This window comes from Pelophylax lessonae (assembly GCF_965119305.1).
Source record: "Pelophylax lessonae genome assembly, chromosome: 9".
Lineage (NCBI taxonomy): Eukaryota > Metazoa > Chordata > Amphibia > Anura > Ranidae > Pelophylax > Pelophylax lessonae.
Window position 1 is genome coordinate 138,237,897 of NC_138776.1, and position 27,243 is coordinate 138,265,139.

At 44.5% G+C, this 27,243-nt stretch overlaps 1 protein-coding gene across 1 annotated transcript in view; it reads left to right on the forward strand.

Moving 5' to 3' along the window:
- Positions 1–1,188: 1,188 nt before the first annotated feature.
- PIK3AP1 (phosphoinositide-3-kinase adaptor protein 1) overlaps positions 1,189–27,243 on the forward strand; it is a 190,733-nt gene continuing 164,678 nt past the window's right edge. The window contains exon 1 of the mRNA XM_082267573.1: positions 1,189–1,665. Within this exon, the coding sequence (XP_082123699.1) occupies positions 1,653–1,665 (13 nt within the window). The 5' untranslated portion in view covers positions 1,189–1,652. The remainder of the gene's footprint in view (positions 1,666–27,243) is intronic.

A 27,243-nucleotide genomic window follows, 5' to 3' on the forward strand; every position in this document is an offset into this window, starting at 1 on the left:
AGATATAGTAAGAAGGGATCAAGCAGAAGCATAGTCAGTAAACAAGTTAAAGGTCAGTAACAAGTGGTTGCAGGATGGGATCAAGCAGAAGAGCAGTTGAGGAACAAGCAAAAGGTTAGTAACGAGTGGTTACTATATGGACGGGAGCAGGCATGACAAGAGCGAGATGTTGGCTGGAGAGAGCACAGTAATCTTGCAAACAGAAAGTGCAAAGGCATGGTTAAAAAAGGAAGTTTGTGGGAGAAACAAAGGATTGAAGGGTCAAGAGAAACAAGACATAAGTCAGACAGTGTTGATGCAGGAATTGCTCCTGCCAAGCCATTATCTTCTCCTGGGAGGGGGGAGGGGGAAGCTGTCCCTGCTGGGAGAAGACAGTGATTATTGCTATGCCAGCTGCTAGCGATAATCACAAGTAAAGATCACACAAGATCAACTTGGTACATTCAGCCTACCCATACATGGTTCAAATATTGGCCGGTTGTGGCTGAAGTGGGCGAGATTTGAACCGTCTAAGCCCCATTAGGCAAAGTTGTCTAAGCAGTCAGGCAGGGAGCTGTCCAGCATCTCAGGTGGCTCAGTGAGAAGAGTTACTACCAGACACAGCAGAGACCCTAGGTTCAGATCCAGGCCCTGACAGCACTCGTGCTGGTATACACTATAGAGTGATATGTTTTGTTCATATTTCATGTCTGAGGTTTACAATTATTTACAACCATAACTGCAGCAGAAAAAATTATATTTCTCCTACCCTGCCAGGCAGGGCTGTGATCTATGGCAAAAAAAGTAATTTGGATATTTTGGAGGCTGAGAGTAATAGAAAGTACATTTTTGAGCTGAGAATGCAACTTGAATAGAGTTTGACTTTGTAGACTTCTTCTCTGACTTCACCTATTGCAAGAGTTTTTATGTTATTGACGTAATATATTGAGGTCATAGGATAAACAAGAAAACTAAGAAACTAACATTTTCAGAAGATTTTCATTGGTGGTAACATATGCCTTTCAAAGCATGTGTTTCCTTTAAAACATGATCATTTATAACCAGGCACTACAGTGTTAAAGAAAAAGTCTACTGTGTCTACAAGACAAAGTACTCTTTGTTTTCATAGTACATAGCTCAGCTGTTAAAGTTTAATAGTTTTTCTTCAAGAGAACATTTATTATTAGTCAGTAGAATTTCCCAGTCATTCCAGTTTCCCTTTACCCCCTCTATGGCACTAACAGCTTGGCAGAACACCTGGCGAACAGCGAACAGAGACAGTTTCCTTTATACAGCTGCAGCTTAGCAAGCTTGTATACAGTACATTTCTATACAGCTATGGTGATGAGAGGGCTGTGCTGCAAGTGTTGTCATTGGTGCATGTAAGACTAAATACAGGAAGTATAGGACACGCAGAAATCAGGAAGTGCAGTCTATACAGTATTACTGTAACTCTTTGCTTTGGCTGAGACTACAGGTGTGTGCACTTGTTCGTTGCAACACGTCAATCGACTGAGTGCCCGCTGGGTCCGCTCACTACCTACAGCGAGGTGGAAAATATTATCTATTGAAATACCAGGAAAAACCAAACTGGAAAATGAAGAAACTTAACCACATGACAAGGATACTGTTTTCATTTTAACTCAAAAAGAAAACATTTGACAATTTCAAAAATGGAATCCAGAGGTATGTTTAATTTTATATATATATATATATATATATATATATATATATATATATATATATATATATACATATATATATATATATATATATATATTTATTTATTTATTTTATTTAAAGAAAAATATATATGCTGTTACATGTACATTTCCTCCTTTGAAAGTTCCCCTTTCCTCACTCAGCTTAGTGAATGTGCTGCTTATACTTTCTGTTTCATGGCTGAACCTTTTTCTTTACAAGCAAAAGAAGATAATTATAAAACATTTGTTAGTTTACTTGCAGCAAAAGGTGAAGTTAATGACTTGTTTTTATTAACTTTATTTTGCAACAGAGTGAATTCAGAGATTAGATGTACCAACTTGGAAGTAGGCGGATCTCACTTTGGGGAATGGGGTCATAGTCCACAGACTAATGCCTCGTGCACACGCAACGATTATCGGCCGACCGATCGTCTGACTTTTGTCCAGAGTTGTGTTTTGTTGGTTGGAATGTGCCTAGACTGCACACGAATTTTCTCGGCCAACAAAAATCTACTTCAGAAGTGATGTCATGTGCTGGTTTACTTTCCGTGTGTTTTTTCTTCTCTGAGCATGCCCAGTCTTGCTCATCAGATTTTTGTCTGCCGAAATCTGTACTGACTAACGGAAAATCGGCCATTGTGTTGACAGCCAACAAAAATTTTATAGCCTGCACACCAGATTTTATTCAGCCGAAAAGTCGGAGTCGGTTGTCGAAAGCATCATACTAACAAGCCGAAAATCGGCCGATCGGACGTTGGCCGAAAATTCCCGGCCAATATTCGATGCGTGTGTACGAGGCATAAGTTATCTGTAGTATTTCTATGTTTCCATATGGATCCAGAAAGGCAGACTAGGACTTGAAAAACTGTTTATATGTAATGCTGTAATTTCTGTTTTTGTCATATGGTTTTCTTAAAAGGCAATTGTCAGATGTTTTTGTATACTTGAGAGGGATATAGCTGATCCCAAACTCCACTTTTAAAATTGTGTAGCCATACACGCTACAATATTTTTATCCAATCAATGTGTGATTTGATAAAAACGATCAAATCTGTAAACAATCAAATAGCCATAACTTCCCTTCAACTGATTTAGATTGTATTTGTATCGGATTTGATCAAACTGAGTCAATTGGCTGTGGTGTAAATTTATTGATTGTTTTGCATTGATCAGAAGCACAGTTTTTATGAATACGATTTTATTTGGATAAATCCGATTTTGAGATTACATGGTGGAAACAGAGATGCAATCGAAAATGTAAGATTGTACTATACGATCAAATCTTAACTATCGTTCAAAATCTAATTCTCTGTGTGTGACATATTAGTGGAACTGATTGTCAACTATAGATCAATTATTCCTATTGGAAGAGATATATCCTAAAAAGAGCTTTCTCATTTAGTGAAGTGTGTATGGCCACAATTAAACATTGCCATTTTCACTTTCCTATTTGCACCTTCTACCCATATGAATAAACATGCTACATTGAAAGATTTCCTAACACATAAGTAACACTTGTTATGATCTATTTAGCTAATTTCTGATGTTATCTCTTCACCTGCTGAGTGAAAAGATCATATTCTACCTTAGATCATTTCTTTCAGGCAATAATCAGCACCTACAATGCTTTGAAATAGTCAACAGCGCAGGATTGATTTACTAATAGAGCAGAGGCTATTCACTAAGCGCCGGTTCACACTACCGCGACGCTACTTCCAGGGGCGACCTCCGAGATCGCGGTGCGAGCAGCGCGCCGCGACCTCGGAGCGGCCGCCACGGACTTCATAACATTGAAGTCTATGGCGGTCGCCTCCTGGTCGCCCCAAAGAAGCTCCGGACCCTTTTTCTAGGTCGGAGCGACTTGTGTCGCTCCTATTAGAACGGGTCCGCAGCTTCCCTATGGGAGGCGACCTGCGGCGACCTGTGAGGCGACCAGGTCGCCTCACAGGTCGCCCTAGTGTGAACCGGGGCTTAGTGATTGTTCACTAAGCTTAGTAAATAAAGTGAATCTGTGTTTACTCTAAATACGCATTCATCTGTAAGGGAAATAAAAACAAGATGGGTGCACTTGTAGGTACACTTGGGTGCAAAAAACATAAATGCAGATTATGCTATGGGGGGGGGGGGACCACTGGGGGAATCCAGGATGGAGAAGGATTTAGGGGCAGAGGCGGCTCTCTAATTAGGCAAATTAGGCGGTTGCCTCAGGCCTCACACTCACAGGGGCCTCGCGGCCGCCCTAATATGCCGAGTTAAAGAGTCGCCTCTGGGGCTGGCAGCAGGGATCTCCCTGCCATCAGCACAATCCTGACTCCGAGTCCCGGCCGATCTGTAAGCAGGAGAATCGGGGCTGTGATCAGGAGTAGCTCAAGAGGAATGGGAGCTCACTGACATCTCCGGATCACAGCCAAATACTGAAGCCGCGGCGCTGACACTTCCCCCTCCCTCACAGACCACAGACAGGGGAGGAGAAAGAGCTGCTGCCTGCTTCTGCTCCTCCTCCCGACCTCTCCACCTGTGCTTGCCCCACCCACACGGGAAGATTGAAAACCAGGAAGAAAAAGAGGAAAGCTGGCATCTGATCCCTTCATCCATCCATACATCCCTTCCAGTGAGTACTCTGATCTAAGGGGCACCCTTCCTCCATCTCTTTCCATTCCTTTCTTTCTCTTTTCTGTCTGTCCCCCTATCTGTCCGTCTGTCCCCCTATCTGTCCGTCTGTCCCCCTATCTGTCCGTCTGTCCCCCTATTTGTCTGTCTGTCTCCCTATCTGTCCATCTGTCCCCCTATTTGTCCCCCTATCTGTCCGTCTGTCCCCCTATCTGTCCATATGTCCCCCTATCTGTCCGTCTGTCCCCCTATCTGTCCGTCTGTCCCCCTATCTGTTTGTCTGTCCCCCCTATCTGTCCGTCTGTCCCCCTGTCTGTCCCCCCCTATCTGTCCGTCTGTCCCCCCTATCTGTCCCCCTATCTGTCCGTCTGTCCCCCTATCTGTCCCCCTATCTGTCCATCTGTCCCCCTATCTGTCCGTCTGTCCCCCTATCTGTCCATCTGTCCCCCTATCTGTCCCCCTATCTGTCCCCTTATCTGTCCGTCTGTCCTCCTATCTGTCCCCCTATCTGTCCATCTGTCCCCCTATCTGTCCATCTGTCCCCCCTATCTGTCCGTCTGTCCCCCTATCTGTCCGTCTGTCCCCCTATCTGTCCATCTGTCCCCCTATCTGTCCATCTTTCCCCCTATCTGTTTGTCTGTCCGCCCTATCTGTCCGTCTGTCCCCCCTATTTGTCCATCTGTCCCCCTATCTGTCCCCCTACCTGTCCGTCTGTCCCCCTATCTGTCCCCCTATCTGTCCGTCTGTCCCCCTATCTGTCCCCCTTTCTGTCCCCTTATCTGTCTGTCCCCCTATCTGTCCGTCTGTCCCCCTATCTGTCCCCCTGTCCGTCTGTCCCCCTATCTGTCCATCTGTCCCCCTATCTGTCCCCCTATCTGTCCGTCTGTCCCCCTATCTGTCTGTCTGTCCCCCTATCTGTCGGTCTGTCCCCCTATCTGTCGGTCTGTCCCCCTATCTGTCCGTCTGTCCCCCTATCTGTCCCCCTTTCTGTCCCCTTATCTGTCTGTCTGTCCCCCTATCTGTCTGTCTGTCCCCCTATCTGTCCGTCTGTCCCCCTATCTGTCCGTCTGTCCCCCTGTCCGTCTGTCCCCCTATCTGTCCATCTGTCCCCCTATCTGTCCCCCTATCTGTCCGTCTGTCCCCCTATCTGTCTGTCTGTCCCCCTATCTGTCGGGCTGTCCCCCTATCTGTCCGTCTGTCCCCCTATCTGTCCGTCTGCCCCCCTATCTGTCCGTTTGCCCCCCTATCTGTCCGTCTGTCCCCCTATCTGTCCCCCTATTTGTCTGTATGTCCCCCTATCTGTCCCCCTATCTGTCCGTCTGTCCCCCTATCTGTCCCCTATCTGTTGGTCTGTCCCCCCTATCTGTCGGTCTGTCCACCCTATCTGTCGGTCTGTCCCCCTATCTGTCCCCCTATTTGTCCGTCTGTCCCCCTATCTGCCCTTCTGTCTCGCTAGCTGTCTGTCTGTCCCTCTATCTGTCCGTCTGTCCCCCTGTCTCCCTATCTGTCCCCCTATCTGTCCCCCTGTCTCCCTCTCTGTCCTCCTGGCCGTCTGTCTGTCCCCCCCATCTGTCCCCCTGTCTCCCTCTCTGTCCCCCTGGCCGTCCCCCTGTCTGTCTTTCTGTCCCGCTGTCTGTCTTTCTGTCCCCCTGTCTGTCTGTCCATCCCCCTGTCTGTCTGTCCGTCCCCCTGTCTGTCTGTCCGTCCCCCTGTCTGTCTGTCTGTCTGTCTGTCCCCCCATCTGTCCCCTTGTCTGTCCCCCTGTCTGTCCGTCTGTCTGTCTGTCTCCCTGTCCCCCTGTCCGTTCCCCTCATGTGAGTACAAATCCTTATTTTTTATTGCTATACAGACCAGGATCCCCCAGTTTCACTCCAGTTTTCCTCTACCAATGCCTCATCTTCCCACTCCCCCCCTTTTTACTCCCTCCTCCTTCTCCCCAACCCCATAGTTCCCAGTCCCATCCCTCTCCTATTCATTCCATGTGATTGCCACAGTACACATCCCACCCACACAAGCAGCAGTAATCAGCCTCTGGGTTCTTCCTTAACCTCTGCAAAGGGGGTGAGTGGGGCCTCATGTCTAAATTCTGCCTAAGGCCTCACAAAGCCTAGAGCCGCCTCTGTTTAGGGGTTCTAGTAGATGATAGACTAAGTAATAGCATACAATGTCAAGCTGCAGCTGTCAAAGCCGGCAGAATATTAGCATGCATAAGGAAGGGGATATATTCCAGAGACAAAGCTATAATCCTACCACTTTCTAGAACACCGGTCCGCCCACACCTGGAGTATTGCGTCCAGTTCTTGTCGCCAAACCTCAGAAGGGATGTGCTGGAACTGGAGAGAGTCCAAAGAAGGGCAACTAAACTAATTTGGAGGACCTTAATTACAAGGAGCGATTACAAGCGCTTAATTTATTCTCCTTGAAGAGGAGATGCCTGAGAGGGGACATTATAGCGATTTACAAAAACCTCAATGGTGATCCCAGCATAGGTAAAAAATGTTTAGTATCAAGGAGTGTAAGAGGACACTTGGCCACACAATGAGATTAGAGAAGAGGCGGTTTAACCTAAAGCTGCATAAGGGGTTCTTCACTGTAAGGGCGGTGACAATTGGTGGTAGCTGCGAGGAGTATGGCTACTTTTAGAAGACTATTGGACGTGCATCTCACAGATCACAACATTCATGGTTATGGGAAATGATCACGTTACTGACACACACACACCTGTACAGGATGAACTGGATGGACTGTTGTCTTTATTCAACCTCAACTACTATGTAATCTATGTAACTAAGATATTTGCTTGCACATAATTCATGGAATAGAGCTTAAAAATTTGAAAGACTTTCAGAGAATGACACCCATGAATATGTATATGTACTAATGAGTAGAGACATTATATGGTAAGTTCTTCTGGGGCAAAGACCACTGTAAGGTTTAGGCCACTTCACATCTCTACAGCTTGTTGCAGTGCATGAGCTCATGGGTATGTTGCATATTGACACATATTGTGTGAAAGCAGCTTATTTCATTTTTAACACAACACACCACAAAGCATTGCATGTGGTACGCTACATCGCAGAGATGTTGCAGTCTACTGTAATAATGCATTTTTGATACCATTCTAATTTAGCACACATTGCTACAATGCAACAATGTAAAATCTTAATGTGCTCTGTAAGGCATTATAGACTATGTTGCTGCATTTAAATAGCCATAAAAAAAAATAACAAATAAAGTGATCTACCTCTCAGCCAATTTCTATTGGCCTATTCAGATGAGCCCCTGCTGGCAAGAATCTGCGATTTGTGCAAGCAGAGAAATTACATCCGTGCACACTTTGAGTGCGAGCAGCCACAACTAACAACAGCAAGGCCAAATTTGTACCCTGTACAAAGCAATGGCTAGTGGCACTGCTGTTGACATGTAACTGCTTATCTGAGTAGGGGATGAGGGGCTCTGATGGGCACTGGACACAGACAGTATGCATTTATATGCAGCCATAACACAGAATGCTGTTGTAGAATTTAGCTGAATTTAAATGCTGCAAAAATCCATTATAATCCCATCTTCAAAAGAGATGTTTATGAATATAAAGACCATGTCTTACACTTGTCTGTCATTTTTAAAAGCTTGCTTCCCCTGTGATATCTTACACATTAGGGTTGTGCCACCTAAAGTAGCAAATACCCATTCCAGGCCTAGCTACTTGAATAATTGGTTCACTCTTTCATTTTTAACTTGGTTAGGTTATAAACTCTATGTGAAAGGTTAGGGTCTTGAAAATGTTGTATGGGTACATTTCTGTGCAGCATATGTAGTATTGGAATGCCATCATCCAGTGCTGCAGGTAGAGTAGGTAAAGTGTCACCTCACTAGACCTTTTCACAGCAGTATGGTAACCTGATAGTGAAAATTATTGCTAGTTGCTTGGGGCAACAAAACGAAAGCTCATAGAATTTCAGTTCTACGATTTTTGCCTAGTTTACACATGCAGTGGTAGGTGGTAAAAACAGGCATCTAAGCCATGTTTTTACTGCCCCACCCCAACTTTCCTGGGGCCCCCAAGCTGCAAAGGCAGCCATACCAGGGTATACACATGCCACAATACCCCTCCCGCTGAACAAGACCCACTTGAATGAATAGGCTTACCCCAACCGAATGCAAAGCAGTGCAGTCTTTTTTTTTTTTTAAATGCTTATTTTTTATTCAAGAATGCACTGCAACATTTAGCCAGTAAGGCAATATAAAATTGACAATGTGCAGTTTGTTAAACGGTTAACGGGTGGAGGAATAAGAGGGGGTTCTTGATCTTGAAAACATTTTCTTGTATAGACATTCAAAGAGCTTTTGTGGATATAGTTGCAAATGGTTCCCCCAATCCTCCTCTGTCAAATCCAAACCCAACTCTCTATCCCAGGCTGGACAGTCTATTCCTGACTTAGCCAGTTACTAAATTGGTAGAGGTGAATAAAGAGATCAGATGCCTCTTGGGTGGTTTGTTCATACATAGCAATTCAAAGGGAGTGAGTGGCGGTCTGCTCTGCCTATAAAATGCCTTCAACAAAACAAAGTTAGCCTGGCAACTTATGACCACTTCCAAAGGAAGAACACATTTATTACGAGGGATTGTGCATAATTTATTTTGAGATTCTAAGCAGGGGCGTAACTACAGGGGTTGCAGGGGTTGCAATCGCTACCGGGCCCCATGCTCCAGGGGGCCCGGTAGCAAGCCAGTGGGTGAACTTCTAGGATCTCAAAGGTCACACTTGCGACCGGGCCCTGGCATTTCACCACTGTGGGGAGGCCCCAAGATTGCAGGAAGGGGGCCCACTGCAGAACTTGTGAAAGGATCCTGATGCGGGACCATAATAAAAGGCCATGCAATGAGATTAGAGAGCCCCAGGATTAGTGGGAAGAGCCCCGGGCTTGAAGGGAAGGGCCCCGGCCAGGGGTCTGGGGGGCCCTTCATGGTTTCTTGCATCGGGGCCCTGAAGGTTCTAGTTACGCCTCTGATTCTAAGTAGTACAAAAATCTTCATGATCATGGATCAAGTTTGGGAGGGTTTATAAGGCTCTGATAGAAGACCAAGGACATTGTCTGCGAATGCTGTCACTTTTAATTCTCAGTGTCTCATCGATATTCCCTTAGCATTCAGATTCACTCTCAATAAAAGCAAAAGGGGTTCAGAAGTCAATACATAAACTTAGTAGTGAAAGAGAGCAGCCCTGTCTGGTTCCATTGCTGATACGGAAGGCGTTTGATAGGTGGTCATTAACCCCAGCTCTCGCCACAGGATTGGCATAAAGGGACATAATATTAGTATACATAGTGTTCCGGAGCCCAAAAGCCTGTAAGACTACAAGCATATAGTCCCGGCCACCCTATCAAACGCTTGCTCGATGTCCATAGACAAAAAAAGCCCTCCTGATTGTTCAAGGTAAGCCAATGATGTAGGTTCAAGGCCTTCAATGGGTTATCAGCTGCCTCTCGGCCAGGGTAAAAGCCCATTTGGTCGAGGGCAAACCATGGTGGGGCCAGATGATTTGCTAAGATTTTTGAGGAAATTTTTATACCTACAAAAAGCAAGGAAATGGGTTGCTAACTGGAGACCCATGAAGAGTCCTTGCTTTCCTTGGATATAACTGTCACATACTACTCCAAGATGAGATGTATTCGCTAAAGAGTTAAAAGCCTTAAGAAACAGTGATGAGAGAAGGTTAGACATGCTTTTGTAGTATTACACTGGGAGACCATCCGGTCCATTGCTCTTCCCTGGTTTCATTTCCTTCAACACAAGCACAAATTTCTCCATCGAGAGAGGGGCTTTCAGTTTTTTGCATCTGTTAAAGAGGGAGGACTGTATTGAGCCAAGAGCTTCAGAATCAGATGCTTCCATCTGCAGTCCGGGGAGGTGTTAGCCCTTTGAGAACTCAAATTGTAGAATTGGCTGTAGTAGGATTCAAATTGTTTGGCACTGTCTTCATTGTTAGAGTGCACTATACCTGCATGATCACAAATGTGATGAATAGTAGCTCCTGCTCTCAGGGCTTGCAGGGTGTGGGTGTGGAATCAACCACTTTTGTTCCCTTGTTTGTAGAAAATCTTTTGTGTGAGTGCAGCTCCACCTATCATGTTTGCTACAAGAGTACAAGAGGACTCTGGTGTCTGTCAGGTCCTTAAGCATCTCCAGAGCCCTGGACTATTTAGGGTATGGGCATGCTCATTAAGAATCAGTATGGTAGCTTAATGCTCTCTTTTTATTCTTTGAAGCCAATGGTTGTCCCCTCATCACACATTTGCGAGCTTCCCTTTGTGTCATGGGAGAGGTCTCTGGAGTGTCATTCCTGTGGAAGTATTCCTGTATGGATCGCCGTAAGACATAAGATTGTAGGGATCTGCTATCATGGGCTCATCTATGCGCTACATTTTGGTTCTAAGTCACAAGTTGATGGTTCGAGAGCACCATGCTCTCTATAGTTGTTTTGTGTAAGAATATGAGGTCCCCTGGGTCATGAAAAGGTAGTCTATTTGAGAATACCATTGGTGGGGTACATAAAAAAATGTGAAGTATTTTTCATTGGGGTGTGATGTGCACCATGCATTGGGTTAAGTTAAGGTAGATAATTAAAGTTGGATTTGCCACATGGCTCTGTATGGGAGTGAAGAGGCACCCGTAGAAGTTTTGTGGATGGGGTTTAGGGGCACATTGAAGTCCCTACCAAGAATGATCAACCCAGTTTTGAAGGATGTCAGTGTCATGATTGCCTGCTGAAAGGCATTGTCATTAGGACAATACAAGTTTTAAAAAAGAGATTGGTTTGCCTTTCAAGGTCCACTTGATAAATAAATATCTATCCATAGGATCAGCCAATTGTTCTGATAAGATAAGTGTGTTTTGAAATCACTATAGGAACTCCTCTGGAGTTTGCAAGTTTGAGAACCGAGCCTATCTTAAAGTAGGTTTCTTGCAGAAAACTATATTTGCTCTATGTCTTTGAACTATTGACAGAATGCTAGCTCACTTCTAAGGTACACTACCTTGTATGTTGAGAGAGACTATCTTTAGAGAGAATTGCTCTGATTTACATTTAGTGGGAGGCAAAGTGAATGTGATCTTTGGAGATGCATCACTATATAGGAGCTATTTTCTTAAAGGGATTGTTTATGAGACTTACTCCGAAACATACCTAAACTACTCCGAATCACACCTAAAGGGATATGGGGGACTAGAGATATCAATATATGAGCAATGGTCAGCAGAACTGGAAAGTTTGCTGTGTGCAGGTTATCTAGATGTAGGTCAATTCATATAGATCCAGTACTCCAGGACTGTAAAACAAGCTTAGTGGGGGTGGGGGGGGGGGGGATAGAAAGTGTGAAGAGTGATATACAATCACAGGCAGAACACACCTAAGTTCCCAGGAGGTAAATAAAGTTCTTCCCATGTGATGTTCTGGGTGAGAGAAAATTCATGCTCTCTAACTAATTAACAATAGAAATAAGGACCTCAGTACAACAACATCATTTTAGAATATAACATTAATAGATAGACCTTACCCAGCCTGCCAGAAGTCAAACCACAGGTCCAACAGGGGTGGGGATCATTTACCCATTTACCCACAGGTACACATCTACTCCCCTAAAGGGCACAATCAGGTGATATGTATATTTGAATAACTATGATATGTGTACCTCTCTTACCATACTAAAAGGCATAGCCATCAAAGAGATGTAGAGACCCCCTGTCGTGGCATTAACTGGGTTCCAAGGTGCACTGCTGGACACGAGTCACAAAAGAAAGATTCATGGGTCCCTGAGATTCTCTAGCAGACTATCAGGTATCAAGTGCTGGAGGCCAATGGAGAGAGGGCTTCCCTTGCAGCTAAGTGCCAAACTCCCCTGGAGATGAGACAGGAGGAGTTAGGCCCAAAGTCGCACAGGTCGCCTGCAGAGTTGCTTGCAGAAAAGGGTTCAGGGATACCGCTGTGGTGCTGCGGGGTTACGGCAGGCAGGTGACACCTGTGAGATGAAGCAGGTACTTAGGATCGCTGAGACAGAGGGTGGTTGATTCAAGCCGAGGTTCAATGCCAGGTGGGTAGCGGAGGAGACAAGGTCAAGTGGTAGCCAAGGTCTGGACAGGTAGCAGGCAGAGGAGATCCGTTAAACAAGCCAAGGTCAAAGTCAGGAAGCAAGCTGGAGATGAAGGTGTAACAAGCCGAGTCAGGAACCAGGAATCACAGGAAACAGGAAACAGGATGTTGGTAGAAGCTGAAGATCAAACAGCAATTAGAGAAGGGCTGGCTTCCTTATAAAGGCCCAGGTAAGGGGCTGACAGAGTTGCTGGGTCCTAGATCCCTTCTCCTATTCTGACGGACACTGGGTCCTAGAGCCCTCCTGCTATTGGTACCCTGACAGTGCCCCCCCCCAATGGGCAGCCTCCGGATGCCCAACCGGGCCATCTTCCTTGGATATCTGGCATGAAATTCCCGAAGGAGTCTAGGGGCATGGATGTTGATCTTTGGTTCCCAAGAGCTTTCTTCGGGTGGATACCCCTTCCATTTGATCAGATATTGTATTTGCCTGCCTTGTTTCCTGCAATCCAATATTGACTCCACCTCATATTCTGTTTCTTCATCAACAGTTACTGATGGAGGAGGAAGTTCCACTCTCCCAGGAAATGGATCTGGAATGGCCGTTTTTAGGAGAGAGGCATGAAAAACTGGGTGAATCCTATAAGAATCCGGCAGGGATAATTCAAAAGCCACTGGGTTTACCTCTCGTTTAATTGGAAACGGACCAATGTATTTAGGCCCTAGCTTCTTCGATGGGCAAGGCAGTTTCAGATTGGCCGTAGACAGCCATACCTCATCCCCAATTTTAAAGGAGGGATTCCCCTGCGTTTCTTGTCAAAAAATTTCTTGTAGTCGGTTTGAGCCTTCAGTATGCATTCTTGAAGGGTTTGATAGTTTTGCTGTATAAAAGCAAGTCTGTCCTGGACCGCAGGTACTGCAGATTCGAATATAGTGTCAGGCAAGGCAAGTGGGTGGAATCCATAGTTGGCCCAGAATGGAGACTGGTTTGTGGCTGAGTGTAGTGAATTGTTATAAGCAAACTCCGCAAATGGAAGCAACGAGGCCCAGTCATCCTGTGAAAAGGCTGAGAAACAGCGGAGGTACTGCTCCAAGGTTTGATTCGTACGCTCTGTTTGCCCATTGCTCTGAGGGTGGTATGCTGATGAGAGGCAAAGTTCTATTTTCAGGGCGTTACACAGAGCTCTCCAAAACTTGGAGGTAAATTGTACCCCCCGATCAGAAACAATGCTTCCGGGAAAGCCGTGGAGTCTCACGATTTCCTTGAGGAAAATGTGGGCAGTCTCAGTTGCTGAAGGAGTGCCTACCAAGGGTAGAAAATGGGCCATCTTCGACAGGCGATCCACCACCACCATAATGGCAGTAAAACCCTCCGAGGGCGGAAGCTCCACAATAAAATCCATCGAGATACCTTCCCATGGACGGTTAGGAATAGGTAAGGGTCTCAGTAGTCCCCAGGGCCTTGTCTTGTCACCCTTGCTACGTAGGCACACAGAGCAGGATTTAACATAGGCTCTACAGTCTCGACTAAGGTTGGGCCACCAGAAGGACCTTTGGATGAGCTCACTTGTTTTACGAACTCCAAAGTGGCCGGCTAACTGGTGGTCGTGGTACGTCTTGAAGACCTGAAGCCTTGCCTCCTGAGGCACGAAGACCTTATCCTGGTGCCAGAGTAATCCATTTTGTTTCCATTTTGCTCAGATTCAGGGCATGAAGCAGAGGCTCGTTCAATGACCGATTTCAAGCTGGGTTGAATCAATAAAAAGTTCTGGGCCGAAAGAATAGTGCTCGGTGGAGCAGGTTCTGTGGATTCAGGGAACATCCGGGACAAGGCGTCTGCCTTCCCGTTCTTGGATCCTGGTCTATAGGTTAAATGGAAGTTAAATCGTGAGAAGAATAATGCCCATCTAGCTTGTCAGGGTCTTAGACGTTTGGCGGACCTCAGATACTCTAAGTTTTTGTGGTCCGTAAAAATCATGATCGGGTGATTGGCGCCCTCCAATAGATATCTCCACTCTTCAAAGGCCACTTTAATAGCCAGAAGCTCTCGGTCACCCACGTCGTAGTTTCTCTCAGCCTGGTTTAATTTCTTAGAGCAGAAGGCTACTGGGTGTAATAGAGCTTTTGGGCCCATCCGCTGAGAAAGCACGGCTCCCGTCGCCACTTCAGAAGCATCTACTTCAAGAACGAAAGGGAGCGCTGGGTCCGGGTGTTGCAGCACCGGAGCAGAGGTAAACAAGGTTTTGAGTTTTTCAAAGGCTACTTGGGCTTCCTGATTCCAGAGGAAACGGGTGTGGAGACGTGTGAGTTGAGTAATTGGGGCGATGATAGTGGAGAAGTCCTTAATAAATCTCCGGTAGAAATTGGCAAAGCCTACGAATCTTTGGACTCCCTTTCGGTCTGTAGGTGCAGGCCAGTCTAGGATTGCTGTGACCTTCTGGGGATCCATAGAGATTCCCCCAACGGAGATTACGAGGCCCAAAAATTGAATAGATTGTTTTTCAAAATCGCATTTCTCGGCCTTGGCATACAAACCGTGCCTGCGGAGGGTACTCAATACCTTCTTGACGTGGATTCGGTGGAGCTCGAGAGAGGGGGAGATATCAGGATATCATCCAGGTAGACGATCAGAAATAAGTCAAGGTATTCTCGGAATATATCATTGACCAGGTGTTGAAATGTTGCGGGGGCGTTGCATAACCCAAATGGCATTACGAGGTATTCGAAGTGGCCAAAGCGTGTTCTGAAGGCCGTTTTCCACTCGTCCCCCTCTCTGATGCGAACTAGATTATAAGCCCCTCTTAAGTCCAGTTTTGTAAATACCCGGGCTGCTCGAAACCTCTGGAACAACTCTGGAACGAGGGGAAGAGGGTACCTATTCTTGATGGTAATTTTGTTGAGCTCCCGGTAGTCGATGCAGGGTCTGAGGGAGTGGTCTTTTTTTTCAACAAAGAAGATGCCTGCGCCAGCAGGTGAGGAAGAGGGACGAATGAAACCTTTGGCTAGGTTCTCATCTATGTATTGTCTGAGAGCCTCCAATTCCACCTCGGACAAAGGGAAGATGCGCCCGAAGGGAATTTCCGCTCCAGGGAGCAATTCAATAGGACAGTCATATGATCGGTGTGGAGGCAAGGTTTCAGCTTTCTTTTTGTCGAAGACGTCAAGGTAGTCATGGTAGACTGAAGGGACTACTAGACTGGTGTCTGTTGCTGGTTGTATGGTCAGGCAGGTATGGGGGTTGGTTAGCGTGGGGATACCGCAATGCTGGCGGCAGTAGCTGGATGAGAAGGTGACCTCCCCTCGGGACCAGTCCACTGATGGGTTGTGGGCTTGTAGCCACGGGATTCCAAGAATGGCTGGAAAAATTGGAGAACTGATCACATCAAAACAGAGAAGTTCCTGGTGCCCTGTGTCTGTGGTTGTGAGAATAGGGACTGTTTCTTGGGTAACAGGTCCTGAACTAGGTTGACTTCCATCAGCTAGGTGTATGTCTAGTCTTTGATCCTTGGTAGTCAGAGGAATGTGCAGGTCTTTAGTCAGGTTGATGTCCAGGAAGCAGCTGCAAGCTCCAGAGTCAATTATTGCCCGCAGTTTGACCTCCCTTCCAGCCACTTGCAGAGAGATGGGGAGAATAATGTGAGTAGATAGTGATCCGGACAGCTGAAGATATGTAGGGTACAGGTGCCTGGACTTACTTGGCCGAATCGGACAGTTGCGAAGGTAGTGTCCTGATGCTCCACAGTAGAGACAGAGATTGTTTTGCCTCCTGCGTCCTCTTTCTTCTGGGGTTAAAGCGGGTCGAAGCAGACCAATCTGCATTGGTTCTATATTGGAGGTATTTAGAGGAGCAGCGGCAGGAAGTGTTGGAGCCGAGACCTTGGGCAGTACCCAGGTTGGCCGAAAGGTCTGAGAACGCTCAAAGCGTCGCTCCCGCAGACGCCTATCTAGCTGGATGGAAGTTTGGATCAGAGTCTCTAGGGTGGCGGGAGCTTCAGACCTGGCCAGCTCATCCTTGATTGTTTCGGATAGGCCTAAACGGAATTGAAACTTCAAAGCTGCATCATTCCATCCGGTATCAGCTGCCCATCTACGGAACTCCCCAATGTAATCCTCTACTGGTCGTCTTCCCTGCACCAGGGAGTGAAGGGCAGACTCTGCGGTGACAGTTTTCTGTGGGTCATCATATAAAGTAGCCATGGCTTCAAAAAACATGGAGACTGAGTTCAGCACCTCATCCTTTCGTTCTAGGAGGTTATGGGCCCAGGATTGTGGTTCATCAGATAGAAGGGAGATGATGAACCCCACTCGGACAGTTTCTGAAGCGAAGGTCCTAGGTTGCAGGGCAAAGTAAAGTTCGCAGGCATTCCTGAAAGCTCTGAACCTCCGCCGGTCCCCTGAAAAACGCTCAGGAGTGGGAACTCTGGGCTCTGGAGGAGGCAGTACCACAGCGGGTGGAGCGGCAACAGCTGATGTGGAGGACGCTGGTGTAGAGGCGGGGCTAGAGGCTTGGTTGGATTCGGTGGAAGTCATGGAACCTGTGAGGGCATGGAACCGCCCCTCAAGTTGGAAGTAACCTTCCTGCAGATTTTTGACTGCTTGTGTCAGAGCCGTTATCTGCTGACATAGGGTTTCAAGTGCAGAAGCACCTCTCTCGGCCTCAGACATCCTGGCTGTTTGATACTATCAGGTATCAAGTGCTGGAGGCCAATGGAGAGAGGGCTTCCCTTGCAGCTAAGTGCCAAACTCCCCTGGAGATGAGACAGGAGGAGTTAGGCCCAAAGTCGCACAGGTCGCCTGCAGAGTTGCTTGCAGAAAAGGGTTCAGGGATACCGCTGTGGTGCTGCGGGGTTACGGCAGGCAGGTGACACCTGTGAGATGAAGCAGGTACTTAGGATCGCTGAGACAGAGGGTGGTTGATTCAAGCCGAGGTTCAATGCCAGGTGGGTAGCGGAGGAGACAAGGTCAAGTGGTAGCCAAGGTCTGGACAGGTAGCAGGCAGAGGAGATCCGTTAAACAAGTCAGGAAGCAAGCTGGAGATGAAGGTGTAACAAGCCGAGTCAGGAACCAGGAATCACAGGAAACAGGAAACAGGATGTTGGTAGAAGCTGAAGATCAAACAGCAATTAGAGAAGGGCTGGCTTCCTTATAAAGGCCCAGGTAAGGGGCTGACAGAGTTGCTGGGTCCTAGATCCCTTCTCCTATTCTGACGGACACTGGGTCCTAGAGCCCTCCTGCTATTGGTACCCTGACACAGACGTGTAATCTCTGCTCTGATGTCAGTCCAACAGGCACTGCAGGAGGTCCTATAGGGTGCACAAGGATACTCACTGTGTCATCTGGTGACTTTGCAAAGACATGGATCTGGTTCATCATGGAGTCTAAGCAGTAAGAACTTACCAGGCGGTCATGTCAACTGAAGGCCCAGGCTTGAGGCGGTAGAAAGAATTTCTATATAAAACCCTAGTGCTCCACACAACTCCTGGGTCTGGGATGTAAGTTGATGTTGAGCCACCTGCACTTTTTGAGGAAGATGTAGGCGCAGATCTACAAAGTCTGAACAATGGCTGCTTTGGTCTACGTGAAGGGTAGGATGCACAGTTATCCAGGATTCAGGCTAATGGAATGAGCTATACCAGTCTGAAACCTCCACAGCAAGGAGGCCAGGGTATCCCAGAAAGACTGCAGATCATCCGGTGTTCGTAGATGGGCTGTGCGGCCTGACACTTTGGCAGAACGGGAACTGGCAACAATATGGCATATGCCTAGCTCGGAGAACCGTAAGCAATGAGAAAAGCTCTCTTCTATTCTGTAGGGTTGTGTTAAAGAGACCCTGGAAGATCTTGATCTCCAATCGGTTATACGTGACATGTTTCCACTCTCTGGCTTTTCTCAGAATCTCCTCTTTCAAGGGGAAGCTAACTAGGCAGCAGACAGCATTGTGTGATTGATCAGTATCTCTGCTCTTAGGTCTCTGGGTTCTATAAAGCTGTTCCATATCTATGGGGAATTCGGATGGCCTATCCAACAGAATATTCAGAATAGCCCACACAGTTGTCTCGAATTGTGGGTTTCCAACTGTCTCTGGGATTCCTTGAATCTCAAAGTTTCACCTTTGATCCCTATTGTCTAAGTCTTTAACATGTCTGTGCATCTCCATGATTTGAAGCATGTGAGATTAAGTTACTGCCTGTACCCGCGCAATGTCTCCAGCCTCGCGGCTATGCCTCTGATGTCTGTCTTCAGATACGATAAAGTAGCTGAAAGATAGTCTTTCGTGTCCAGACCCACCGTTTGCAAATCCGAAAGGCTAGGTAGCTGATCTAATATCACTCCAATGTCCCCTCTCTTGAATGCAGTCTAAGGCTCGGAGCTTCTGGGGGGAGCAGAGAGCTGTCACCTGTTAGGTCACCTGGGAGTCCTGGGGCACTGTGTCCAGAACAGCTCCAGAATGTTGCAGCTCAGCTGTGTACCCATGTCCATCTATGTTCAGGATGCCAAGGCGCTTCTCCTGATCCTACCCATTGCTCAGTAGAGGCTTTCTCCAGGTAATGAAGCTGCAAAACATGCCCTGGATGGCAAAATTTTCAGCTCAAGCGTCCCATCTTAGACTGGAGCTAAGCCACCCTTGCATTGATTTTTAGAATTCCATCACTAATAAAAGTGCTTTGTTGCTGTCTTAGTTCTGTTGCAGAGATTATTTTTACTTCCTTTCCTGGAGACACAATAGGAAATCAGTTAAAATCTATTTAGTGGGTACACAGAATTCAATTAATTGTTGACAGAGGTTCCAGCCTTCCCCCTACTGTATAATAAATGGCATTTTTATTTCTGTCTGTGTTGCTGTTGGAGATATTCCATTAGACCCCATTTACACGCTTAGTATATATAGGCAATTTTAAGGCTTTTTTGTGCATTTTTTTCATTTTTTTTCTGAATATTTTTAAAAGTGAAATGCCATAGGGAAGCTTCTTTGCATGTTTTTATCCCTAACTTGCATTCTGTTTCAAAAGTGGCTCATGTACTTTTTGGAGCTTCTTTCACTGAGCTACAGGTGCCTGAATGCTCAAATATGAATAGAGATGTTTTAAAAGCATGGGATTTGGCTTGCTACGTTTTCTTGGAGCTTCAAGCTACAAAATGACTTGTTAAGCTTTGATGGCGTGCTACTTCTGCTTTCTTCCTACTTGTGGATTTTAGCACACCCCTCAAATAACGTACATGTGTGAGAAATCCTCTGACATTTTGAAATTGTGTGGTAGAACTTTTAGAGACTTTTGAAGCCTGTACAGTATACTGTTTGCAATATTTTATTATTATGTTCTTAAAGCGGTATTAAACCTAAAGTTAAAAAATGTAACATATTGCAGCTAACTAATCATGTGGTGGCTGCATTCATTTTTTAAAGGCTTTTTTCCTTTTTATATTCACCTGGTGATGTGGCCAGTAACACACATCTTGTATATTATCGTGCCTACATTCTAGATGAAGGAGAAATGAGGACACATTTAGACAGCAGTAAACCTGGAGAGAGGGAAGTGTTATATGCACTAGCAGATTTAGATACACAAACAAATTGAAGCCAAACTCCAGCTAACACTTTTCAAGCAGTTGTAGCAACAGTTTTTTTCCTTTTGGGATAAATGATTTACATAAAAGTAATGATCCTTGCCATTGTAAATAACCTGTCAGTTGTAAATAGTTTGCCTCATCGCTATAATTGCTACATCTGCAGGACAGCTTGGTTCTGTTAAAAAAAAACATATATATTGGCCAAATCATCAGGTGAAAATAAAGGAAAGAAGAAAGAGTTAAAAAGTAAACGAATGCAGCCACCACATTTAAGAATTGATAAGCTGCAAGATAGTACATGTTTGCTTTTGTGTTTATTGCCACTTTAAACCTTTCATAAAATTGTAAACACATAGAAGATTTTCCTTGCAAAAACAATTGTATATCCACAGCAGAAAAAAATAACTGGCTGTGTTTGGGCAAGATCATTGTATATCCCACACATAAATTGGTCACTTAGGTTGTTTTTTTGTCCATTATGGTTCAATAGTAAGTAATATAAATAATAAAAAAAAAGTAATAAAAGTGAATTTGTGCTTTGCACTTTCAAGGCTGTCTAACAGCCTTTTTGGATATTGTTCCCCTACTTGTAATTAGCTCCCCTTTGTGCTGTTCACCAACTGGAGCCCTTTTGTTGTCTCTGTATAAGCTTCTGGTCCATACTGCATTATGGAAAAAAGGGGGGAGAGTCACATGTTCCCCCATATGCCGAAAGGTAAGTATAGATGCAGCCTCCAGCGGGAACGACATGGGCTTCATTTGTAGGTAAGTGTCACATAGTGTGCTGGTATGCGGTGCATACCAGCACATTATGTCTTTACTTTGCAGGTAACAAAAGAAGAACAAATAAACCTCTTAAAACCTATTTAAATTGTGCTAAATTATATACGTATCTCATAGATTAGCTTTACTACTTACAAAAGCATTACCACTGGTCTTACAACTTGAATAAAATCCCGATAGAAGTTTGTAATTGTCATAGTCAAATTGAAAAAAAGATTTACTGTAGAATTAGTCTCGTTCTTGCTTGGTAATAAAATACATTTTGTGTCCACTGATGTTTGGGTAGTGACTCATCCCACACAAACTAATTTTCAACCTAGAAGTTTCAAGCTAGAAGAACAAAGGTCAACTAATAGATAATAAAGACTGTAAGGACCTATACAGGGACTTCAGTTTGTATAGGGACAATGTGTACAGCAAGGATTTACAAAGAATTTTGAAACTGTAAGTATTCTTCAGAAGTCTGACCGGTGCACTGTTCACTTCACCTTAAGATTACCTTAAATAATCACACCGACAACAAAAATACATTCGACTGGGTTGATACTTTAACCACTTGACAACCGCCTGCTGCAGTTTTTCTGCAGAAGGCTGGGTCTGCTGTGCGAAACGACGTAGGGGTACATCGGTTGGTAGTGTGGTGCTGGGAGGCGAGCGCGCGCCGGCCACTAGGCTGCGGGGATGCCGATCCACGGGACCGGCGGCCGCGACTACTGCCGGGCATCCGCGATCGCTCCCCGTTGAGAGAGAAGGATGGTCTGCTGTTGTAAACACAGCTGACCGTCCTTCTCTCTGAAATGATTATAGAGCGCCTCTGATCCTTCTATATAGAATCACAGGTCTCTATAATCATTTCACAAGTCCCTCCCCCTACAGTTAGAAAACACTCACCTAGGCTCATAATTAACCCTTTGATCACCCCTAGGTTAACCCCTTCCCTGCCAGTGGCATTATTACAGTATCAGTGCATATTTTTAGCACTGATTACTGTAGTAATGTCACTGGTCCCCCCAAAAGTGTCAGTTAGCGGTCCGATCTGTCCGCCGCAATGTCCCGCTAAAAATCGCAGATCGCCACCATTACTAGTAAAAATAAATAAATTAATAAAATGACATAAATCAAAATACGCCTTTTGCAATTTTCTTTTACCAAAAATATGTAGCAGAATACAAATTGGCATAAAAGGAGGAACAATTTTGATTTTTTTTAGAATGTTAGCAGAATGTGAAAAATATTGTTTTTTTTTCAGAATTGTCGCTCGTTTTTTGTTTATAGCGCAAAAAAATAAAAATCGCAGAGGTAATCAAATACCACCAAAAGAAAGCTCTATTTGTGGGAAAAAAGGACATCTATTTTATTTTAGTACAGTGTCGCACGACCACACAATTTTCTGTTAAAGTATAGCAATGGCCTGGTTATTAAGTGTGCAAATCCTTCCGGTACAGAAATGTTTAATTACTTGTGTATCGGCCACAGCTTGACAACAGTAAGTTGAACAATCAAACCAGTAAATATATATAGCCAACACCAGATCCCTTTAGCAGTTCTGAGTGGCGTATCTCAACTTTTTTTATCTTTTAGGAACCAATTCAGCCCCCAGCTGTCCAGGTTAGGCTCAGGGGCTTACTAAGGGGTTCCTGCTGCCTATTCTACCAACTCCTTTAGCCACCTGCCACCTCAGCCCACAAAAGGGATAACCGGCTGTGACAATAAAATTATGTAGCAACAAACATATACTACTTAAACTAACAGTAAATATTGCAGCCAGTATTTAACTACAACAGCATCCAAAATAACACAACGGACACAACACAAAGCCCAAGTCGTTTTGTTTTTTTTTTTTGCATTATTTGTTTTATTTATTCAATTATTCATTTTTTTTTAAGAAATCATAACAACAAAGTACAGTAACAAAGGACGAGAGGGCAGGGACTTGTTCACTCATGAAAATTGTAAAGACTGAGGAACCAGTAAGTCATGCGACTTGAAGTGACACAAAAGTCTCCTCCTATTTACTTTTCCCCACCAATAACCTGCCACCAAATTTACACCACCTCACCCCTTTTAACGCCAATATACCAACCCGATGGAACTGTCTCCAGTCATGATGCCTGCTGTGTTTTTAACAGCTTGTTTTAAATCACAGTCAGCTCTTACATAATAATCTCCCTTCATGCTGCCAAACAAGGCTACTTTGTCACTCTCATAAAGAAGAAACGACGAGTATTACTCTGTACTCCAGTACTCCAGTCCTCGTCGTTTCTTCTTTACTTTTAACTCTCTACTTTCTCCACCACCACCTCCACCCAGTAACTTGCTCACTCCTCACGAGACAGCCAATCACTTCAAAAACAAGATTATTGCAATTGGGGGGCATCTTCACTGCACAGACATCTATCCCACTTAACATATCCTGTACAAAACCACCCTCAACACTTTCCTCTAATGACCTTGCTACTACCCTGTCCCCTGGATCCTGTTTCCTCACAACTACTACGGTCACCCTCTTCTTCTATTCTATGCTCCCTCACTCATATCTTCAATCTCTCCCTCTCTGCTGGTACCTTCCCCTCCCCTCCCCTCTAAAAAATGTGCTGATCACCCCCATATTTAAAAACCTCTCCCTGGACCCCACCATCCTGAACAACCCATCTCCTTGCTCCTGTTTACATCAAAACTTTAAAACGCTTAGTCTACAATCGTCTGAGCTCCTACCTTGCTGAAAACAACCTTCCTGACCCTAGAGTCCAGCTTTTGCTTACTACACCTCACTGAAACTGCCCTATGAAAGCTCACTAATGATTTACTAACTGCTAAAACCAATGGTCAATACTCCATACTCATACTACTAAACCCCTCTGCAGCCTTTGATACTGTTGACCAGCCCCTTCTCCTCAAGAAACTCCACTCCCTGGGCCTTTAAGACTCTGCTCTTTCTTGGTTCTCCCCCTACCTAGCACAACGCTCCTTCAGTGTTACCTATAACTATATCTCCTCCTCTCCTCTTTCTTTAGGAGTCTCCCAAGGCTCTGTCCTCTGACGGCTCCTCCTCTCCATCTACACCTCCTCCCTTGGTCACTTAATAAACTCCCATGGATTCCAGTACCATCTCTATGCTGATAACACAAATGAATCTCTCTACTCTTCACCTCACTCCTTCAGTCTCCTCTCACAGTACTAACTTACTAACTGACATATCAGTATGAATGTCACACCATTTCCTCAAACTCAATCTTTCAAAAAATTAGCGAATGATATTCCCTTCTGCCCATGCCCCCTCCCCTGACATCTCCATCAAGATCAATAATACAACCATCAGTCCCTCCCCTCATGCCAGGGTGCTAAGTGTACTTCTAGACTCTGACCTGTACTTTCAGACCCAAATCCAATCACTGTCCTAATCTTTTAGGATGTAACATCTCCAAAATACACCCCTTTTTAACTGCTGAAACAATTAAGCAACTTATTCACTCCCTTGTTATCTCTTACCTTGACTATTGTTGTAACTCCCTCCTCATTGGCCTACTTCTCCACAGGCTATCCCCTATTCAGTCTATCATGAATGCCGCTGCCAGACTGATCCACCTTACCAACCATTCAGTATCCGCCATCCCTCTTTGCCAATCCCTCCACAAAGTTCAAAATACTAATAATACCATACAAAGCCATTTACAACTCTTCCCTAAGCTACATCCCCAATCTTGTCTCCAAATATCACCCAAACTGTCCTTTCTGCTCCTCCCAAGACCTCCTGCTCTCTAGCTTCTTTTTCTCCTCCTCCTCCTATGCTTGTCTAAAGACTTCTCCAGAGCCTCTTCTATCCTCTGGAACTCACTACCCCAATCTGTGCAGCTATCTCCTACTCTGTTCACTTTTAGGCGGTCCTTGAAAATACATCTCTTCAGGAAGTCCTATTCTGCCTTCAGCTAATACTCAAATCTTCTATTTCTCCCACCAGTTCATCCCTCACCATTATTACCTTTTGTTCTACCAGCCCCTCCCTATTAGATTGTAAGCTAGCAGGAACAGGCCCCTCCTACCCGACTTGTATTGAACTGTGTTGTGGCTGTATTATCTCCCTTTATATTGTAAAGTGCTGCGAAAACGATTGGCCCTTTATGAATCCTGTATAATAATATTGATAATAATCTCTGTTTCAATGGAATCTGTCACTTTGCCCATTCGAGACAATGTTAACAGTTCTCTTGATAGTGTACCCCCATCTCTTTCCCCATTGAAACTCTACCCAGAAGTGAATCATCCACAAGACAACCAAGGCATTAGCCTAGGGCCCGCGGATGTTCAGGGGCCAAGCTACAACCTCAATGCTCCTACATTAACCAGGGGGAAAGTGCAATTGGTTAAAGTTGTGCATCTGCCTGTCACTTTTCAAGAGAGGATGCACTTGTTGCCAGCTGGTGTCTGGTGTATCCATGTCAATGTATACAGTGCAAATTAGGCAGCTTGTCTGTGCCTATTGCAATCCCTATCAATACCTACTGAAGGAAATGGGGGGTGGGAGGAGTTGTTTCCTTGTCTAGGCCCCAGTCCACTTCTAATTTGTTCTCTCTATTCATCTATCAGAACTTTAAGTTTAAACGCCGTAAGTTTAAAAGGCCTAATTCTCAGCCTCCATTCAACAGAGTCACTTTAACATCCAAAACTACAGCTGAAGGTTTCTTTAACCACTTGCCCACTGAGCACCTATACCCCCTTCCTAACCAGACCAATTTTCAGCTTTCAGTGCTCTCACATTTTGAATGACAATTACGCATGCAACACTGTACCCATATAGAATTTTAGTCATTTTTTTCCTACAAATAGAGCTTTCTTTTGGTGATATTTATTCATCATTGGGTTTTTTATTTTTTGCGCTATAAATCAAAAAAGTTTTGCAAAAGAAAATGCATTTTTCTTTGTTTTGGTTTTAAAATTGTGCAAATGTAGTAATTTTTCTTCATAAATGTTGGTCAAAAGTTATACTGCTATATATCTTTGGTAAAAATAACCCAAATAAGTATATATTATTTGGTCTTTGTGAAGGTTATAGCATCTACAAGCTATGGTGCCAATCATTGAAAATTGATCACACCTGATGTACTATCGGCCTATTTTCTTTCTTGAGACATTAATGGGCAATACACACTATACAATTGTCTTTAGATTTTTCCCTTTAGATTTACCAAAACCATATAATATGAGGTCAAATCTAAACACTTTCAATTTGTATGCAATCAGGCAGGCCCTTGCACTACATAGTTGAAGGTAAATCTAAATGAAATCTAATGGGCCATACACACTATACAATTGTCTTTATATTTTTTCCTTTAGATTTACCAATACCATATAATATGATTTCAAACCTAAACACTTTCAATTTGTATGCAATCAGGCAGGCCCTTGCACTACATAGTTGAAGGGAAATCTAAGGGAAATCTAACAACAAAAGTTGTATAGTGTGTATCCAGCTTAACAACAAAAGTTGTATTGTTTGTATCCAGCTTAAGGCTGGCCATACATATTCAATTTTCTTGTACAATTTTCTGTTAGATTTACCAAAAACCATATTATATGAGGTGAAACCTAAAAAACTTTCAGATGTATCAAATTAAGCAGGCCCTTGCTCTACATAGTTTAATGTAAATCTAAAGGAAAATTGTACAAGAAAATTGAACATGTAGGGCCAGCCTAACAAGCCAAGACAGTACAAAACTCCCAAATTACCCCTTTTTGGAAAGTAGACATTCCAATGTATATATGAGGCATGGTGAGTTTTTTGAAGTTGTAATTTTTTTCCCCACAATTCTTTGCAAAATCAAGACTTTTTTCACAAAATTGTCATGTTACCAAGTTATTTCTCACACACTTTATTGGCATACCTGCAACTGCACCCCAAAATACATTCTGTTACTCCTCCTGAGTATGGCTATACCACATGTGGGAAATGCACCCATTTTAAGTAGTCCTCAGAACAAGAGGTAAGCTGAAAACTAATGAGGATGCCTGTGCCAAGGTCAAGGTTCTAGGACGGAAATTCCCTTCACTTTGGGAGATTTTTTTCTAACGTCCTGTTGAGTTTTTTGGCAAACAAAATGAAGGGAAATTTCCCCAATGTTAAACAGAGAGCAAAAAATAAACTGAACAATTCTCCCTAAAAATGACATCTTTATTGTCTGAAATCCTCCTCATTATGTGAAGCTGACTTGTAAGCATTCTTTTTGTAGAACTCAAGCAAACCTCACTGTCTTTCTGTTGTGAGCGTGCATGTTGTGCTCACTGACTTTTCACTCATCAAAGCAGACAATTCCCAGATGCTCCTCACAGTACACTGCTCTGTATATAGACTCTATCTGTAAATAGACCTGTGTGTACAGCTCTAACATGACTGTATGGCCAATTTTGCCACTTCTGCTGCGCACAAGCCCAAGTGTTTAAGAAAGTGACGGCAAGGATCTCGGTCAAGCAGCCTGTGTCGGATACCAGAACTATCAATAAAAGCTAATTATTTA